We start from the raw sequence: 13880 nt of genomic DNA, 5'->3' as shown, positions 1-13880 counted from the left end.
CACATCGGGAGCAATTTGGGGTTCAGTGTCTTGCCCAAGGACACTTCGACATGTAGACAGGAGGAGCCGGGATTCGAACCGCCGACCCATGGATCATTGGACGACCTGCTCTACCTCCTGAGCCACAGTCGCCCTCAGTCGAAGATAGGTTGAACAGTGGTGAAGTGGTCCTTTAATGCGTGTAATATGTGGTTTTAGATATTTTAGATTTCAGCAGGACACTGCATATGGGCTCACTTCCTTCCTGGACTACGATTCCCATAATGCTTTGGTGTGCAGTGTTGTGTAGTCCAAGGACTATCTAAAGAGGACAAGAAGCGAAGACCGTACGGTGGACTCCATGTTGCTCCCTGGAAGGAAAGAAACATGCGCAGTTGAGACCAGGAAGTTGTACATGCCCAAACTTGTGCATGTACAACTTCCTGGTCTCAACTGCGCATGGAGCAACATGGCGTCGCCCGTACGGTCTTCGCGTCTCATCCTTCTTAGACTGTCCTTGGTGTCGTCCAGGAAGTAAGTGAGCCCAGTGTCCATGACATCAGAGACACTGGGCTCACTGCTGAAATCTAAAATATCTAAAAACAAACACATATTACACACAGAAAGACCCCCCAGGAAGGTGTCCTAAATCTTCTAAACGTCATTAACACATATTGTATTTGCAAATAAAGGGAGAAGTTTCTCTACAACCAGCGATTCAAAAGGCGTACAAACAAATCTCCGTTTTGATGTGTTCTCTGACGCCTCGCTTCCTCTGACGAGCTCGGTGAGCTCTGTGGGGTCTGTGAGCTCTGTGGGGTCTGTGGGGTCTGTGGGGTCTGTGGGGTCTGTGGGCTCTGTGGGGTCTGTGAGCTCTGTGGGGTCTGTGAGCTCTGTGGGCTCTGTGGGGTCTGTGGGCTCTGTGGGGTCTGTGAGCTCTGTGGGGTCTGTGGGGTCTGTGAGCTCTGTGGGGTCTGTGAGCTCTGTGGGGTCTGTGGGGTCTGTGAGCTCTGTGGGGTCTGTGAGCTCTGTGGGGTCTGTGGGGTCTGTGAGCTCTGTGGGGTCTGTGGGGTCTGTGAGCTCTGTGGGGTCTGTGGGCTCTGTGGGGTCTGTGAGCTCTGTGGGGTCTGTGAGCTCTGTGGGGTCTGTGAGCTCTGTGGGGTCTGTGAGCTCTGTGGGGTCTGTGAGCTCTGTGGGGTCTGTGAGCTCTGTGGGGTCTGTGAGCTCTGTGGGGTCTGTGAGCTCTGTGGGGTCTGTGAGCTCTGTGGGGTCTGTGAGCTCTGTGGGGTCTGTGAGCTCTGTGGGCTCTGTGGGGTCTGTGAGCTCTGTGGGCTCTGTGAGCTCTGTGGGCTCTGTGGGGTCTGTGAGCTCTGTGGGCTCTGTGGGGTCTGTGAGCTCTGTGGGGTCTGTGAGCTCTGTGGGGTCTGTGGGGTCTGTGAGCTCTGTGGGGTCTGTGGGGTCTGTGAGCTCTGTGGGGTTTTACCACTGTGTTCTCTGACGCTTTGCTTCCTCTGACGAGCTCTGTGGGGTCTGTGAGCTCTGTGGGGTCTGTGAGCTCTGTGGGGTCTGTGAGCTCTGTGGGGTCTGTGAGCTCTGTGGGGTTTTCAAACCCCAAAAAATAAATAAAACCCATTTAGGCCCGACGTAAAAAAAAAAAAAAAAGTATTCTAAATCCTGACAGTTTTCTGAAATACGTATGTTTCTAAATCGGTGGTGCTCATTTCATGTCAAGGACCCCAAAAATGATCCGCCGACCCCCATCTGAAAATGTTGTTCCAGGAACCCCCCCCCCCCCCCCCCCCGAGAAGCAAAGATTTGAGTTAAAAACGTCTATATTCAAAGATTTGCGCCCACATTTTCATGTTTTTTCCCCCCCAAAAATAGCAGATCTACAAGCTCGTAGGTCAAGCTACAGGCTTGTAGATCTGCTATTTTTCAATAGCTAAAGTATAACATACTTCAACAGGTTTCATAACATTAATTTTCATAAATTTTCTATTTTTAGTTTGTCTTTTACGTTTCATGACCTCATTTACACCCAAACACAACCTGACCTTTGACCTCAGTTACACCCAAACACAACCTGACCTTTGACCTCAGTTACACCGAAACACAACCTGAAACATTCAGTGGATTTTCTGTGGCCTGGAGTTTTCTCTGGGGGTTTGGAAGCCTTTTTGAGCTGCAATGAAAACAGGCAAAAACTGTGAAAACAGTGACATCTGCTGGCAAATCCCATTGACATATATTATGGGATTTGCAGGCTGTGACATCACAAACAGCAGGAAAATCAGAGCGCTTGTTTGAGCCAGAAAAAACCCAGACCACAGAAAATCTACTGAATGTTAAAAATTATTTTGGGTGCAATTGAGCTCAGAAAAAAGAAAATTAAGACAATTTACAAAAACTTATTTTTATGTCACAATCCCTTTAAAATTTCCAATTTCCTTTTTTTTGTCATGTAATTTCCCTCGGGTACGTAACAAATACATAAAGAAAGCATTATTTTATTTCGGGGTGGATTTCGTGACCTTTCGTGACATTCAGGGAATCCAGACACGTCGTCGCACAGGAGAGTTCGTTCAGTGGAAAAACGAGACGTCGTGGAGAGCGAATCAAACATCCCCAAGACATTTGGTTTATTTATCTCCGCACGACGACGACGGCGGGAGCAACACGTCAGGCTCGACGACCACCGCAGTGGTGGAAATAACTAAGTACAATTTTGAGGTATTTGTACTTTAGTTGAGTATTTCCAATTCCCAGTAGTTTTACTTCTACTTCTACTGCATCTCAGAGCCAAGATTGTTACTTTTACTTCACTACAAATATTTGAAAACTTTAGTTACTATTTAAACTTTAGTTACTAGTTAATTTGGCGATTAAAATTTTGATAAGAAAACATACATTCAACCACTTCAACCCTATACATTTCAGCCATTTGAAAATAGCCGATCTACAAGCTCACAATGTGTCGCAACGCGACGCATTGTGAGCTTGTAGATCGGCTATTTTTGAAAAAACGAAGAACGACTGACATAGAAACATAGCTTTTTCAGAAAACTGTCAGGATGTAGAAGACATTTTTAGAATCTGATCTCAGGTCAGAATGGGTTAAGTAAAACAATTGAGTACTTTTTCCACCACTGTGACCTCCGGCGTGGAACACAGAGGAACACAGAGGAACACAGAGGAACCCAGAGGAACACAGAGGAACACAGAGGAACCCAGAGGAACACAGAGGAACACAGAGGAACACAGAGGAACACAGAGGAACACAGAGGAACACAGAGGAGGAACACAGAGGAACACAGAGGAACACAGAGGAACACAGAGGAACACAGAGGAGGAACACAGAGGAACACAGAGGAACACAGAGGAACACAGAGGAACACAGAGGAGGAACACAGAGGAACACAGAGGAACACAGAGGAACACAGAGGAACACAGAGGAGGAACACAGAGGAACACAGAGGAACACAGAGGAGGAACACAGAGGAACACAGAGGAACACAGAGGAACACAGAGGAACACAGAGGAGGAACACAGAGGAGGAACACAGAGGAACACAGAGGAACACAGAGGAACACAGAGGAACACAGAGGAACACAGAGGAGGAACACAGAGGAACACAGAGGAACACAGAGGAACACAGAGGAACACAGAGGAGGAACACAGAGGAGGAACACAGAGGAACACAGAGGAGGAACACAGAGGAACACAGAGGAACACAGAGGAACCCAGAGGAACCCAGAGGAACACAGAGGAGGAACACAGAGGAACACAGAGGAACACAGAGGAACACAGAGGAACCCAGAGGAACCCAGAGGAACACAGAGGAACACAGAGGAACACAGAGGAGGAACACAGAGGAACACAGAGGAACACAGAGGAACACAGAGGAACACAGAGGAACACAGAGGAACACAGAGGAGGAACACAGAGGAGGAACACAGAGGAACACAGAGGAACACAGAGGAACACAGAGGAACACAGAGGAACACAGAGGAGGAACACAGAGGAGGAACACAGAGGAACACAGAGGAGGAACACAGAGGAACACAGAGGAACACAGAGGAACACAGAGGAACCCAGAGGAACACAGAGGAACACAGAGGAGGAACACAGAGGAACACAGAGGAACACAGAGGAACACAGAGGAGGAACACAGAGGAGGAACACAGAGGAACACAGAGGAACACAGAGGAGGAACACAGAGGAACACAGAGGAACACAGAGGAACACAGAGGAACACAGAGGAACCCAGAGGAACCCAGAGGAACACAGAGGAACACAGAGGAACACAGAGGAGGAACACAGAGGAACACAGAGGAACACAGAGGAACACAGAGGAACACAGAGGAACACAGAGGAACACAGAGGAGGAACACAGAGGAACACAGAGGAACACAGAGGAACACAGAGGAACACAGAGGAACACAGAGGAGGAACACAGAGGAGGAACACAGAGGAGGAACACAGAGGAACACAGAGGAGGAACACAGAGGAACACAGAGGAACACAGAGGAACACAGAGGAACCCAGAGGAACACAGAGGAACACAGAGGAACACAGAGGAACACAGAGGAACACAGAGGAACACAGAGGAGGAACACAGAGGAGGAACACAGAGGAACACAGAGGAACACAGAGGAGGAACACAGAGGAACACAGAGGAACACAGAGGAACACAGAGGAACACAGAGGAACACAGAGGAACACAGAGGAGGAACACAGAGGAACACAGAGGAACACAGAGGAACACAGAGGAGGAACACAGAGGAACACAGAGGAACACAGAGGAACACAGAGGAACACAGAGGAACATAGAGGAACACAGAGGAGGAACACAGAGGAACACAGAGGAACACAGAGGAGGAACACAGAGGAACACAGAGGAACACAGAGGAACACAGAGGAGGAACACAGAGGAGGAACACAGAGGAACACAGAGGAACACAGAGGAACACAGAGGAGGAACACAGAGGAACACAGAGGAACACAGAGGAGGAACACAGAGGAACACAGAGGAGGAACACAGAGGAGGAACACAGAGGAACACAGAGGAACACAGAGGAGGAACACAGAGGAGGAACACAGAGGAGGAACACAGAGGAACACAGAGGAGGAACACAGAGGAACACAGAGGAACACAGAGGAGGAACACAGAGGAACACAGAGGAACACAGAGGAACACAGAGGAACACAGAGGAACCCAGAGGAACACAGAGGAACACAGAGGAACACAGAGGAACACAGAGGAACACAGAGGAGGAACACAGAGGAACACAGAGGAACACAGAGGAACACAGAGGAACACAGAGGAACACAGAGGAACACAGAGGAGGAACACAGAGGAACACAGAGGAACACAGAGGAACACAGAGGAACACAGAGGAACACAGAGGAGGAACACAGAGGAGGAACACAGAGGAACACAGAGGAACACAGAGGAACACAGAGGAGGAACACAGAGGAACACAGAGGAGGAACACAGAGGAACACAGAGGAACACAGAGGAGGAACACAGAGGAACACAGAGGAACACAGAGGAGGAACACAGAGGAACACAGAGGAGGAACACAGAGGAACACAGAGGAACACAGAGGAGGAACACAGAGGAACACAGAGGAACACAGAGGAGGAACACAGAGGAACACAGAGGAGGAACACAGAGGAACACAGAGGAACACAGAGGAACACAGAGGAACACAGAGGAACCCAGAGGAACACAGAGGAACACAGAGGAGGAACACAGAGGAACACAGAGGAACACAGAGGAACACAGAGGAACACAGAGGAGGAACACAGAGGAACACAGAGGAACACAGAGGAACACAGAGGAACACAGAGGAACACAGAGGAACACAGAGGAGGAACACAGAGGAGGAACACAGAGGAACACAGAGGAACACAGAGGAGGAACACAGAGGAACACAGAGGAACCCAGAGGAACACAGAGGAACACAGAGGAGGAACACAGAGGAACACAGAGGAACACAGAGGAGGAACACAGAGGAGGAACACAGAGGAACACAGAGGAACACAGAGGAACACAGAGGAGGAACACAGAGGAGGAACACAGAGGAACACAGAGGAACACAGAGGAACACAGAGGAACCCAGAGGAACACAGAGGAACACAGAGGAGGAACACAGAGGAACACAGAGGAGGAACACAGAGGAACACAGAGGAACACAGAGGAACACAGAGGAGGAACACAGAGGAGGAACACAGAGGAACACAGAGGAACACAGAGGAACACAGAGGAACACAGAGGAACACAGAGGAACACAGAGGAACACAGAGGAGGAACACAGAGGAACACAGAGGAACCCAGAGGAACACAGAGGAACACAGAGGAGGAACACAGAGGAACACAGAGGAACACAGAGGAGGAACACAGAGGAGGAACACAGAGGAACACAGAGGAGGAACACAGAGGAACACAGAGGAACACAGAGGAACACAGAGGAACACAGAGGAACACAGAGGAACACAGAGGAACACAGAGGAGGAACACAGAGGAACACAGAGGAACCCAGAGGAACACAGAGGAGGAACACAGAGGAACACAGAGGAACACAGAGGAGGAACACAGAGGAACACAGAGGAACACAGAGGAACACAGAGGAACACAGAGGAACACAGAGGAACACAGAGGAGGAACACAGAGGAACACAGAGGAACACAGAGGAACACAGAGGAACACAGAGGAACCCAGAGGAACACAGAGGAACACAGAGGAGGAACACAGAGGAACACAGAGGAACACAGAGGAACACAGAGGAGGAACACAGAGGAACACAGAGGAACACAGAGGAACACAGAGGAACCCAGAGGAACACAGAGGAACACAGAGGAGGAACACAGAGGAACACAGAGGAACACAGAGGAACACAGAGGAACACAGAGGAACACAGAGGAGGAACACAGAGGAACACAGAGGAGGAACACAGAGGAACACAGAGGAACACAGAGGAACACAGAGGAACACAGAGGAACCCAGAGGAACACAGAGGAACACAGAGGAGGAACACAGAGGAACACAGAGGAACACAGAGGAACACAGAGGAACCCAGAGGAACACAGAGGAACACAGAGGAGGAACACAGAGGAACACAGAGGAACACAGAGGAACACAGAGGAACCCAGAGGAACACAGAGGAACACAGAGGAGGAACACAGAGGAACACAGAGGAACACAGAGGAACCCAGAGGAACACAGAGGAACACAGAGGAGGAACACAGAGGAACACAGAGGAACACAGAGGAACACAGAGGAACCCAGAGGAACACAGAGGAACACAGAGGAGGAACACAGAGGAACACAGAGGAACACAGAGGAACACAGAGGAACACAGAGGAACACAGAGGAACACAGAGGAACACAGAGGAACCCAGAGGAACACAGAGGAACACAGAGGAGGAACACAGAGGAACACAGAGGAACACAGAGGAACACAGAGGAACACAGAGGAACACAGAGGAACACAGAGGAACCCAGAGGAACACAGAGGAACACAGAGGAGGAACACAGAGGAACACAGAGGAACACAGAGGAACACAGAGGAACACAGAGGAACACAGAGGAACACAGAGGAGGAACACAGAGGAACACAGAGGAACACAGAGGAACACAGAGGAGGAACACAGAGGAACACAGAGGAACACAGAGGAACACAGAGGAACACAGAGGAACACAGAGGAGGAACACAGAGGAACACAGAGGAACACAGAGGAGGAACACAGAGGAACACAGAGGAACACAGAGGAACACAGAGGAGGAACACAGAGGAACACAGAGGAGGAACACAGAGGAACACAGAGGAACACAGAGGAACACAGAGGAGGAACACAGAGGAACACAGAGGAACACAGAGGAGGAACACAGAGGAACACAGAGGAGGAACACAGAGGAGGAACACAGAGGAACACAGAGGAACACAGAGGAGGAACACAGAGGAGGAACACAGAGGAGGAACACAGAGGAACACAGAGGAGGAACACAGAGGAACACAGAGGAACACAGAGGAACACAGAGGAGGAACACAGAGGAACACAGAGGAACACAGAGGAACACAGAGGAACACAGAGGAACACAGAGGAACCCAGAGGAACACAGAGGAACACAGAGGAACACAGAGGAACACAGAGGAGGAACACAGAGGAACACAGAGGAACACAGAGGAACACAGAGGAACACAGAGGAACACAGAGGAACACAGAGGAGGAACACAGAGGAACACAGAGGAACACAGAGGAACACAGAGGAACACAGAGGAGGAACACAGAGGAACCCAGAGGAACACAGAGGAACACAGAGGAACACAGAGGAGGAACACAGAGGAACACAGAGGAACACAGAGGAGGAACACAGAGGAACACAGAGGAGGAACACAGAGGAACACAGAGGAGGAACACAGAGGAACACAGAGGAACACAGAGGAGGAACACAGAGGAACACAGAGGAACACAGAGGAGGAACACAGAGGAACACAGAGGAGGAACACAGAGGAACACAGAGGAACACAGAGGAACACAGAGGAACACAGAGGAACCCAGAGGAACACAGAGGAACACAGAGGAGGAACACAGAGGAACACAGAGGAACACAGAGGAACACAGAGGAGGAACACAGAGGAGGAACACAGAGGAACACAGAGGAACACAGAGGAACACAGAGGAACACAGAGGAACACAGAGGAACACAGAGGAGGAACACAGAGGAGGAACACAGAGGAACACAGAGGAACACAGAGGAGGAACACAGAGGAACACAGAGGAACCCAGAGGAACACAGAGGAACACAGAGGAGGAACACAGAGGAACACAGAGGAACACAGAGGAGGAACACAGAGGAGGAACACAGAGGAACACAGAGGAACACAGAGGAACACAGAGGAGGAACACAGAGGAGGAACACAGAGGAACACAGAGGAACACAGAGGAACACAGAGGAACCCAGAGGAACACAGAGGAACACAGAGGAGGAACACAGAGGAACACAGAGGAGGAACACAGAGGAACACAGAGGAACACAGAGGAACACAGAGGAGGAACACAGAGGAGGAACACAGAGGAACACAGAGGAACACAGAGGAACACAGAGGAACACAGAGGAACACAGAGGAACACAGAGGAGGAACACAGAGGAACACAGAGGAACCCAGAGGAACACAGAGGAACACAGAGGAGGAACACAGAGGAACACAGAGGAACACAGAGGAGGAACACAGAGGAGGAACACAGAGGAACACAGAGGAGGAACACAGAGGAGGAACACAGAGGAACACAGAGGAACACAGAGGAACACAGAGGAACACAGAGGAACACAGAGGAACACAGAGGAACACAGAGGAACACAGAGGAGGAACACAGAGGAACACAGAGGAACCCAGAGGAACACAGAGGAGGAACACAGAGGAACACAGAGGAACACAGAGGAGGAACACAGAGGAACACAGAGGAACACAGAGGAACACAGAGGAACACAGAGGAACACAGAGGAACACAGAGGAACACAGAGGAGGAACACAGAGGAACACAGAGGAACACAGAGGAACACAGAGGAGGAACACAGAGGAACACAGAGGAACACAGAGGAACACAGAGGAACCCAGAGGAACACAGAGGAACACAGAGGAGGAACACAGAGGAACACAGAGGAACACAGAGGAACACAGAGGAACACAGAGGAGGAACACAGAGGAACACAGAGGAGGAACACAGAGGAACACAGAGGAACACAGAGGAACACAGAGGAACACAGAGGAACCCAGAGGAACACAGAGGAACACAGAGGAGGAACACAGAGGAACACAGAGGAACACAGAGGAACACAGAGGAACCCAGAGGAACACAGAGGAACACAGAGGAGGAACACAGAGGAACACAGAGGAACACAGAGGAACACAGAGGAACCCAGAGGAACACAGAGGAACACAGAGGAGGAACACAGAGGAACACAGAGGAACACAGAGGAACACAGAGGAACCCAGAGGAACACAGAGGAACACAGAGGAGGAACACAGAGGAACACAGAGGAACACAGAGGAACACAGAGGAACACAGAGGAACACAGAGGAACACAGAGGAACACAGAGGAACCCAGAGGAACACAGAGGAACACAGAGGAGGAACACAGAGGAACACAGAGGAGGAACACAGAGGAACACAGAGGAACACAGAGGAACACAGAGGAACACAGAGGAACACAGAGGAGAATATCGGTTAGAAAAGAAAAGAAACAAAAAAAACAAACAAAACCGGAGCATTTAGTTTCTGGTAGGAGGCGTGGCCTGTTAGCAGAGCAGGGGGCGCGGTCAAAGTCTGGCAGGGGGCGTGGCCACAACCGCATGGGTGTGGTTAGAGTCCGTTGGGGGAGGGTGGGGGCGGGGGGAGACATATATATAGTCGACTACATATCAAAAAGATTTCAGTCGACTAAATCTACAGTTGATTTAGTCGACTAAGATGTATTTCGGCGGGCCTCGATGCCGTAGTAAACGGACGCTTTTACACTCGCTGAAAATAGGCGATATATACGCGTCGCGATCTTGTTGATCGATCGCCTATTTTCCCGAACGCTAAAACCGTCTCGAGCCGTCTCGACCCTTTTGGGGGTGTGTGTGTGTGTGTGTGTGGGGGGGGCGTGTGGTTAGAGTCCGTTGGGGGGGGAGGGGTTAGGGGAGGGGCCGACATCAGAGGTGCTGCCAATCAATGCCCATCAGGGTCTGGTTGGCCTCCTGGGCGTGGCCTATCTCCTCGGTGATGCTGTGATGTCGCCACAGGCGCTGGATCTTCAGGTAACGATCCGTACACAGGTGGAGCGGATTACCTCTCCTGAACACACACGCACACATGCACAGACGCACACACACACAGACGCACACACGCACACACGCACACACAGACACGCCCAGACACACGCAGACGCACGCACACACACAGACAGACGCACTCACGCACACACACACACATACATACAGACTCAAGCACAGACGCACGCACAGACGCACACACAAAGACATGCACAGACGCACGCACGCACACATACAGCAGACACGCAGCAGACGCACGCACACACAGACGCACACACACACAAATCAGTGAATTCAACGGTTATAAAGACAAAACACCAAAATATGTGTTTTGTGTGTGTGTGCGTGTGACCCCTGACCTCAGGCCCTGGTCAGTCTCCCCGTAGTCGTCCAGATAAGGCGGAGCGTAGAAACATCCTTTAGTTTTACCTGCAAGGAACAGAACCTGGCACTCTCTGACCCTGAGAGAGAGAGAGAGACACACACACACACACACACACACACACACACACACACACTGACACTGAGCATAGACATGGTAACGCCCCGCCTGCCTCTGATTGGCCTACCGACACTGAGCATAGACATGGTAACGCCCCGCCTGCCTCTGATTGGCCTACCGACACTGAGCATAGACATGGCGACGCCCCGCCTGCCTCTGATTGGCCTACCGACACTGAGCATAGGCATGGTGACGCCCCGCCTGCCTCTGATTGGCCGACACTGCCCGTCTCGACTGTCCTCCGAGGTGGACATGCTGGACAGTCTGATGCGAGGTCACTCCGTGGTGGGAAATAAATGATACAAGTAGTATAAGGTATGATGAACTCTAACTTGTACGTTTTATTTTTGTAGACGAGGCAAACTAATATTGTTTATGCCGTTTGCTTTGATGGAATAATTGATTGAACATGCACACCATAATATGTTTACTATAATTAGATGAATAAACGATAATCAACACTAATACTTTATTTAGAACACACCCAAATCAAATCGTAGTACAACATATACATGTTACAGTACAATAATGTTTCAAGTTTACACATACAAACAAATTACACAATCAACACAAACACTTTATTTTAGAACACACCCAAATCAATTCATATTATGGCGTGCATGTTCAATCAATTATTCCATCAAAGCACGCACATTTATAAGAGGCAAACAATATTAGTTTGCCTCTTATAAATAAAACGTACAAGTTAGCGTTCTCTTGTATCATACCGTAATACTTGTATTATGTACCATCACACCTGTATATTACCGTATATTAACTGTATATTACCGTATATTAACTGTATATTACCGTATATTAACTGTATATTACCGTATATTAACTGTATATTACCGTATCCGTATATTAACTGTATATTACTGTATATTACCGTATATTAACTGTATATGCTGCTAAACTTGAGGTTTACGGGCAAAATACAGTGCCCATAATTGCCCGTTAACTTCTCTTTTCACGCAGTGATGATATTACACTATATATCTGATCAGTGATGATATTACACTATATATCTGATCAGTGATGATATTACACTATATATCTGATCAGTGATGATATTACACTATATATCTGATCAGTGATGATATTACACTATATATCTGATCAGTGATGATATTACACTATATATCTGATTGACTTTTATACCACTTAAATAGTGTAAACTAGAAAAAGTGCCCCTCGGGGCACAGGTCTCCACCAGGGCAGGTCAGGTTGTGGCCTCCTGGTGGCGCTATAATAGGCCAACGTGAAAAGGGTGCCATTTCTTCATACGCCTTTGACGGCAATTGGATGATTTGCGGCATTTTGTTCCAAAAATGTGTTTTGCAAAAATCAACCTGTTGGTGGCGCTATAACAGGCCAATGTGAAAAGGGTGGGATATATTCCTCAGCCTAGTAAGAAAATGTGTGAAAGATTTCACGTAAATTGCATGCTGCGTTCATGATTTGAGGCTTTTGTTCAAAATGGGGCAATCTAGCAAACTGTGAAAGCCAATTATAGCCAATTGGGATGGAATATGAAATATCGGACAGATCCGACTTGAGCACATGACCATAGAGATACTGTGTAACGATTTGTGGAGGAGTAATATCAAAAGATGTGTTTTACAAAAGTCGGCCTCCAGGTGGCGCTATAAAAGGCAGATGCGGAAAATGCAGGTCAAAGGTTTGTCCTTGGCCTCTAGGGAGTGTGCATGCAACGTTTCACGCAGATCGGTGCAGTTTTAGGTAAAAAATGTGAAAAGCTGCCTCATGGTGATGCTATAACAGGCCGTTCTGGAAAATGTGGGGCAGAGGTTCATCGTTGGCATCCAGGGAGTGTGTGTGCAAAGTTTGGCATCGACCGGGTTAACGGTGCCGGAGATTAGCTGGTAACAGACGGACAGAAGGACGGACACACACACGGACACACGGGCACACACACACACACACACGGACGGAGTGCAAAACATACTCTCTCCCCATGCCTTCGGCCTGGTGGAGACAAAGATCGGTTTCTCCAGATAGGGTAAATTGCCGATCACCGATCAGAGTGAATATCGCCCGATACCATGTCAATGCTCGGACAGCGTGTCCCCTAGGGTAGGTACCCTCACATGTTTTCCCCGTGTCCCCTAGGGTAGGTACCCTCACATGTTCTCCCTGTGTCCCCTAGGGTAGGTACCCTCACATGTTCTCCCCTCCCCGTGTCCCCTAGGGTAGGTACCCTCACATGTTCTCCCCGTGTCCCCTAGGGTAGGTACCCTCACATGTTCCCCCCGTGTCCCCTAGGGTAGGTACCCTCACATGTTCTCCCCGTGTCCCCTAGGGTAGGTACCCTCACATGTTCTCCCCGTGTCCCCTAGGGTAGGTACCCTCACATGTTCTCCCGTGTCCCCTAGGGTAGGTACCCTCACATGTTCTCCCCGTGTCCCCTAGGGTAGGTACCCTCACATGTTCTCCCCGTGTCCCCAAGGGTAGGTACCCTCACATGTTCTCCCCGTGTCCCCTAGGGTAGGTACCCTCACATGTTCTCCCCGTGTCCCCTAGGGTAGGTACCCTCACATGTTCTCCCCGTGTCC

General features: G+C 49.5%; 1 protein-coding gene across 1 annotated transcript in view; it reads right to left on the bottom strand.

The window, feature by feature from the left end:
- Window positions 1-10661: 10661 nt before the first annotated feature.
- Window positions 10662-13880, bottom strand: part of LOC306931769 (E3 ubiquitin-protein ligase UBR2-like) — a gene marked incomplete at its 5' end in the record, with an annotated part of 4557 nt that continues 1338 nt past the window's right edge. The window contains 2 exons of the mRNA XM_079532400.1: window positions 10662-10824; window positions 11162-11263. Coding sequence (XP_079388526.1) covers window positions 10683-10824; window positions 11162-11263 — 244 coding nt within the window. The 3' untranslated portion in view covers window positions 10662-10682. The remainder of the gene's footprint in view (window positions 10825-11161; window positions 11264-13880) is intronic.

The sequence above is a fragment of the Electrona antarctica genome (assembly GCF_951216825.1).
Source record: "Electrona antarctica genome assembly, contig: SUPER_10_unloc_1, whole genome shotgun sequence".
Taxonomy (NCBI): domain Eukaryota; kingdom Metazoa; phylum Chordata; class Actinopteri; order Myctophiformes; family Myctophidae; genus Electrona; species Electrona antarctica.
Note: the sequence above shows the minus strand (reverse complement) of the source record. Positions and strands in the feature narration are given on the sequence as shown.